A 7,350-nucleotide genomic window follows, 5' to 3' on the forward strand; every position below is an offset into this window, starting at 1 on the left:
TCTGAGCAGGGAGGCCGTCCCAGAGGAAGGCCAGCTCCTTAACGCCAGTTAAATTCATCTCTCTTTCCTATCAAACATTAAATAATTGATTGAGTCCATTGATCAAAAACGGACTATAATGTCCATTTACATTGTAATTTAATTGATCAAAAGATAACGTCTCTATATTTGAAGATAAGTGAATATATTTTCCAATCTCTTTCTTATAAATGAAAATGAGCGTCGATACAACATCATGTATGTGAACAAGTTTTGGCTCAATAAAAAACATTTGAAATAAAAGATAACTTCTCACTATTACTGCTAATAGTATACTGGCTTAACTACTAGTCGTAATTTATATTAGGCGTTATTTGTGTTTTTACCAGCAGTTTACCGTTGGTAGCTATGTAGTAGATAGATTAGCTAGTTAGCTGTGTGCTGTCAACCGTCGACAAGCATATTACCCTGTTTAATACATAATAATGTATAATAACTATAGCATATTACCCTGTTTAATACATAATAATGTATAATAACTATAGCATATTAGCCGTTTTAATAAACAATAATGTATATTAACCTTTTCTCCTTCGAAGCTGCTCCTTTCTCTGCTGTGCTGCTCTCAAGTGAGTCTCTCTGCTGGTCTCCGCTGTCTCGAGAGGCTTTCTGAGGTAAACTTGTCAACGTTCTGAAGCGGCCCGGTTCACGAGAGACCAGTTCTGTTTGCCGCCGAAAGCAGAACGGTGGGAGGAGTCAATGGCTGCGTTCGTAAAGTCGCCCTGAGAGCGCCAGTAATAACCTCTTCACCGTTCCAAATCAATTCACCCAACATTGAAACAGAGCTCAACATCCACATGACTGTCAAAGTTACTAGTCAACTCTAGCTAGCCAGTTCGTAGTTTTTGAGAAATGTAGCTAAGGATGACAAAAAAATAATAATATAATAATTTGGTAAGATTGTTAGAGAATGGCATTAGAATAGAATGAATGGCATTGGACAACAGCACGGTTTGTGCTTTACTGTCGTGTAAAATCAACCACACTGGTCCAGCCAGTTTGAATTGTCTCACTTACCAGTAGCCTTTCAAAATCATAATTGAGGCATATGAAAATAGCATACTTATGCTATATGCGGTATCAAAATGTCAGTGCCTGAAAGTTACAAAATGCGTGAAGTTAAAACACCCTCCCTAGTAAGCTACATACAAATGTGCAGGTTTTATTTTTTATTTTACAAACATCATTGGCAACAGACATACGGTTTAGGGGCAGGAATCAGGATCAATCAATCAATCACTTTTTGGAATGTGGTATTGTTGTACTAATCCCCCCCCCCCTTACATTAACATTGCTTTAACAGATCACCCCACAGTATTAAGCTGTCTGCATTCAGAGCTTGCCCTGACTTTGACTCCGAGTACCATCTTGCTGGCTGGGAAAATCTATTCATCACACTGTACTTGATGTGTTCAGGGGACAGCAAAAAAACATGGAATATGTCACAAGCATCAGCTTTATTCATCCTCAGTAGCATGTCACACCTGTGGGGACAGTTTAGGTGTTCACTGGAAGGGTACAACAGACTCACAGGCATGTGTAAGAGCAGAGCATTACTGTATACAGACTGGATAACACTAGCTTCTAATACTGACGTCAGCTAATGCTAACGCTATTTGTTGGCCTTCTGCAAACGTATCTGAGACCAAACCGGGCTACATAACTGCAAGAGAATGTGTCCACTACATGCAGTGAAATCTGCGAAAAGTAGCTTCAAAATGAATGAATACTAATGTTGGAAGACTGGATGCTCTCCCGCTTTCTGCTCTGCCGAAATGGTCAAGTTACAGTATATCACTCGGATTTCCGGGTGGCGTGACGTCAACTACCGGCGCTCTTGCACCAATCTAATGCATTAAATGAATGAATGAATGAATGAAAGCTTTATTTCGAACATGTGAAAAAAGAAATAGTTATAACAACAAAAAACAAGAAAAAACAAACAAAAAACAAAACAAAACAAAAAACACTATTTACTTAACATGTCCGAAATGCATGATGGGAAGTGCACAAGTATATAGATATGTATATATCTATGGTACATAATCGGAAGGCATCCAAGGAATTTAATAACACAGATATTATTTTTCCAAAAGAATGATGTTACTACGTAATCGTATCGTTAAATAAGTGTATCGTTAAGTATGGGGATCAAGTATTAGTATGGCGACGGGATTAGGGCATAAAGCGCGCGCACGTGGCGCGCACGCGCAGATCTGTTTCACACGCGCAGATATTAACTTCGCACGCGCGCAGATAAGTACGTTTCACACGGTCATAATAATCAAGCAAGTTCATAGCCTGAAGTTGTGTGTCACGTGATCACGAATCGTTTCGTCTCGAACTTCCCTCTTTGAACAACATGTCGAAACAAGTGCATGAAAATGTGCGGGTGAGTTTGTCAACAGATTCACAGTATTTGGATTAACCTAATTGATTACTACTACTGCCTTATTTACTTATTACACTTCGTCTCACTTAGCGTGTTACAAGAGTACACAATAATAATGAGCAATTATGTAATGTTGTGTTAAGAACATTTCAACCGTTTTGTTAACATTTTTAGTGTCATTTACATCCTTGTCTCTGAACCTCTTCTCAGAAATACTATGGTTCCCGTCTGGAGTCCACAGATGATCTGCAAACCAGTGCTGCCTGTCAAATACCCCGTCGAACTCTGCCTAAAAGTGCTGTGAATGCACTTAACCTCGTTCACCCAGAAGTCATCAAAAAGTGCGTAGTAGCATGGGCTTGTTCGACAGCTAGAATGACTGCAGAGGAGGTCGAAATCGGAGGGCGGGCTCACTGTAATGCATGGAACGGAGTGAGCAATGGTAGCGAGGGGGTCCTCCGATTTCTACCTCCACTAGCCTCCCCTGAATGACTGGTTTTCCTATTGTTTGGTTGCAGATGAGCTGAATCCCCTGTCCTTGTGCCATCCATCATATTCTAGGTTTTTTGGCTGTGGACTTCCACTTCCAGAGAAGCTCCAGGGCTGCAGAATCCTAGACCTGGGCAGCGGCTCAGGCAGAGACTGCTATGCCCTCAGTAAACTGGTTGGGGAGAGTGGTTATGTCACTGGCATTGACATGACTGAGGAACTGGTAGAGCCTCCACGTCGCATGCTACTCACCATCTACCCCACATTTTCAATGTTGTTTCAATCATTCAAATTGTGTTTGGTGTGATTGTTGCTCTTTGCTTAGATTCCAGCACCACACAGTGTTGTTTCACATTTGGTCTGATTCACAGATTCTAGCGTCACGCAAATACATCCAGTACCACCAGGAGAAGTTTGGCTTTGAGAAGCCCAACATCTCCTTCGTCCAGGGGTACATGGAGAAGCTGAACGAAGCCGGTGTAGACAACGACTCTGTGGATATCATAGTGTACGTGCAGGATTGTTTGGCCATTGTATAATATGATTTTTTTTTACTAGCATTATTAAACATTGAAAAATGTGTCACCTTCAAGTTCAAAGGTCATGTATTTCACAAGACCTTTCAGAACGTTTCACCTCAGTCGTGGTGTCTGTTTTGAAACCTTATTTATTGTTGGACAGACTGTCAGGTCTCTGGATCCCAGTGCAACATGCACTAAAATCCTCTTCTTGTCTACGTCCTCGTCTAGGTCCAACTGTGTGGTCTGTCTGTGCCCTGACAAGAGAGCGGTCCTCCAGGAGGCCTACAGAGTCCTCAAGGTGATGCATAATATGCATATTGCTATTATATATAATTATAATATGGTATTATATATTATTCTGTATTATAAAACTGGTAGATATGACCAAGCATTGTGACTGGCCGAAGCCGTGCTTTATTAGATGTAGATTAAACTTTATTGTCATTGCAGAGTACAAGTACAAGACAACAAATTACAGTTTAGCATCTAAACAGAAGTGCAAAGAGTGATATAGTGCAAAGTACACAGATACTGGGAGTCATGTTGGGGGGGGGGGGGGGGTATTGTTCATCAGAGTATTCCCTGATATAGTAACACCTGATACATTTCACCTGTTTACTGTTGCAATTACGATTCTGACCATTTGAAATGTATACCATTTGACATAGTCATTTCTCTAAGTCTGTATTACTGAATAAAGCAGAACAACCTAGAGATGAAAGTATTTAATTGTATGTATTTCTCTCTATGTCTCTCCCTCTAGGAGGGTGGTGAAATGTATTTCAGTGACATGTATGCCAGCAAAGTTGTTCCTGATCACTTAAAGCAAGATCCAGTTATGTGGGGTAGGAGGAAGTTCCATTTAGCTAAACATGTATTGAGTAATTACTATGATATACCTAAGGGGAAACTTCACCCGTGTTTAACATCACATTCATTATCTCCAGCACCATGCCAGTGTGTACATATGTGATAACTGAGATTTTCTACATTCTATAGTCAAAAAGATAACAGAAAAGGTCCTAAGGAAATTACCTATTGTCATTGGGGGTAAAATCAATTGAATAATAAAAAATAAAAAAACGTAGATTTTTGAAAAACGACACTACAAACACACTCCCCCTGGCTGGAAACTCATTGTAGTTTCTGAAAATATGTAGACACTAGTATGGTGCTGCAGAATTAATGTGATAAAAATTGGTGAAGTGTCCATTTAACAACAGACACCTCATAATAATCATAGGAAACACGATTCTACAAAACTGCTACAACACTTCCTCAAAGATGTTTCCTTGAGAAGAGGGCTTGATCTGTATGGTGTCGGGAGCTGACCCTTTGCTGCTGTGTTTCGTGACAGGTGAGGGAATGGGCGGTTCCCTCTACTGGCTAGACTTCATCTCATTGGTGCAGGAGGTGGGCTTCAGCACTCCGCACCTCGTCACAGCCACTCGCATTGTAGTCCACAACAGTGACCTCAAGGAAAAAGCAGGTATAGTATATCACATCAGATTGGCTGTTGTTTGCAGTATCCTATCATTAAGTCTGATTCTTTTTCCTCCGATCTGTTGCCATACAGGTGATATCAGCTATGCATCCGGGACTTACAGGATTTTTAAGTTGCCCAACATCTCCACAATGTCAAAGGCGATCGTAACCTATAAGGGGACAGTGCCAGACTACCCAGATCAGCTTGAGTTTGACTCTTCACACTGCTTTGAGGTATGTTCTTGGTGCATCAAACAGTGGTGCACGATGCCCCTGTGTTAACCTCCCCAGGTTAGATCAGGTCATAATAGTCATCATAAAGGTCAACGGTCATTTAGGTGTTCCAGGGGAGGCTGGTGGAGGCAGAAATCGGAGGACGGGCTCATTGTAATGCATGAAATGGAATGAGGTATGGTATCAAATGGACATGTTTTATTATACCATTCCCTATTCCATTCCATACATTATAATGAGCCCGCCCTCCGATTTCTGCCCCCAACAGCCTCACCTGTTAAAGTCAGCTTTTTACTTGTTAACATTAACTCCCCATACAACCACAAATAGGTTGGCTACTATATGGCTGACATTAGCTCTGTCACCTTTGTCTATATGGGTTTTCTTAGTGCAGTTAGAAGCTGTGGTGCTTGCCTGGTGTGTACTCTCTGGTAAATCCATCCAATTGTGTCCCCTTCGGATCTATTGTGCCATGCAGAAAGATGTGGCTCTCCCAGTCGGGCCAGAGATGGCTGCAGCTGTCCAGTGCTCGCGCTTCTCACCTGACTTCAACATTCAGATGTTACCTACACAAGAGCCCAACGACAAACAGGTGCGCTTTACCCTTTCTGTTGGTTATATAAGTCAGGGGAGGCTGGTGGAGGTAGACATCGGAGGACAGGCTCATTGTAATGCCTGGAATGGAATGAGGAATGGGAACACAGGTGTAACTGCGACATTAGCCTAAGTCTTGCATTGATGTCACTGGGAAGTTTGCGTGATTTAAGTCCAGACTAAAGTACTGGACATGTCACCTCAGCTACATGTGTGCATTCATTGTCTTCTCTTACCTCTTGCAGTACTGCCACCTCTGCCCCTTCCTGCTGGCAGACAGGCTGGGCTCTGCAGTGAAGCAGTGCTCCAAAACCTGCCAGTCATGAGTCTGTGAGGCATGACTACGTCTGGTATGACGTCACACCTACCAGCTGCTGATGAACATGAGAGGTTCTAACCTTCAGAGGACTGAACAAAGCAAAAACTAAAACGCTTCTTTTAACCAGACTGAAATATAAGCCTTAATTCTGTGCCTTACATTTAAGAAAATGTTTTCTTATAGAATTGGAAAGCAATTGTACTCTTAGTATGGGTAAAGTATTACATTAACTAATGATTAATGTTTCATGTAGGAAGTAAAAAGACATCCAGACAATTTTACATCCACATTAACGGTTTGGTGAGCTGCTAGATATCCTTCAATGCAAAGAAGACATTTGCTTTTGATAAACTCATTTCATTGTATTGAATTGAAATATTTACTGATTTGTGGTGTTGAATTTGTAAGAATTATTACCCTACTGTCTTCAAATGATTAGAACATACATAAAGTAAATGCAAGTATTTGCTTCTCTCTAAGCATAGCTTTTTTCTACTCTCTTGCACTATTAGAAGAACCAATCACAGGGAGTCTGGAACCATAACAGATAATGTAGGTTACAGAAAAGGGGGGTATTCCATCAGGCTTATTCTGATAAATCTTGTGAGATTTATCTAAAAATCCAGGCTTATTTTGCTAAATCTCGCAAGAGTTATCAAAAATAAGCCTGGATTTTACTTAAGCGACGTTGATGCAATGCCCCCCAGGAATGTACTAAGTGGGTGCTGATATAAATCACCAGAATGGAATGACATTGCCTTCAGGAATTTGCTTCACAGATTTTCAAGTTACAGATGAACTGCTTCTTGTGATGTATCCAATAAAGAATTGACAAAACATTCTGTTTTCTCAAATGCTTCTGTGTAGAAATGAAAGCGTTCTAAAATGTATACAATGTTCTGAATAAATGTTTGAGCCATGTATTCAGTATTACACATTTTCTCAAAGCATAGCTAATTTTCTCATAACTCTTAACACAAATCCAAAAACTCACACACAAAACCAAAACACAAAACAAATCTCAAAATGAAATGTTGTCATCAAATGACACACACGCACACACACACACACACACACACACACACACACACACACACACACACACCATCAAATGAATAGACAGTTGTAGGAACCTATTGAACACTGATGTGCACAATGGAAAACACTATGATCACTGGAAAACAGTACTATGATAAGATTATCAGTAGGCCTTTTGCATTTTCAGTGTTACACTACATGTGTACAGTAGCCTGTTATAAACGGATATGTTTTCATAA

The 7,350-nt window shown here is 40.6% G+C and overlaps 1 protein-coding gene across 1 annotated transcript; it reads left to right on the top strand.

Moving 5' to 3' along the window:
• Positions 1–2,300: 2,300 nt before the first annotated feature.
• On the top strand, positions 2,301–6,855 carry LOC308161445 (arsenite methyltransferase). The gene is made up of 10 exons (XM_080535467.1): positions 2,301–2,431; positions 2,642–2,772; positions 2,993–3,143; positions 3,292–3,428; positions 3,670–3,739; positions 4,205–4,286; positions 4,799–4,930; positions 5,018–5,160; positions 5,639–5,752; positions 6,000–6,855. Exons 1-10 carry the CDS (start codon positions 2,402–2,404, stop codon positions 6,078–6,080), a joined length of 1,071 nt encoding a protein of 356 aa, XP_080391593.1. The 5' UTR covers positions 2,301–2,401; the 3' UTR covers positions 6,081–6,855.
• Positions 6,856–7,350: the final 495 nt, after the last annotated feature.

The sequence above is a fragment of the Nansenia antarctica genome, assembly GCF_963989245.1.
Source record: "Nansenia antarctica genome assembly, chromosome: 1".
Taxonomy (NCBI): Eukaryota; Metazoa; Chordata; class Actinopteri; order Argentiniformes; family Microstomatidae; genus Nansenia; species Nansenia antarctica.

Coding starts and splice junctions, on each gene's coding strand:
- LOC308161445 (XM_080535467.1), top strand. CDS start 2,402: ATGTCGAAACAAGTGCATGAAAATGTGCGG. Junction 3,429..3,669: donor GACTCTGTGGATATCATAGT/GTACGTGCAGGA, acceptor GTCCTCGTCTAG/GTCCAACTGTGTGGTCTGTC. Junction 4,931..5,017: donor TGACCTCAAGGAAAAAGCAG/GTATAGTATATC, acceptor GTTGCCATACAG/GTGATATCAGCTATGCATCC.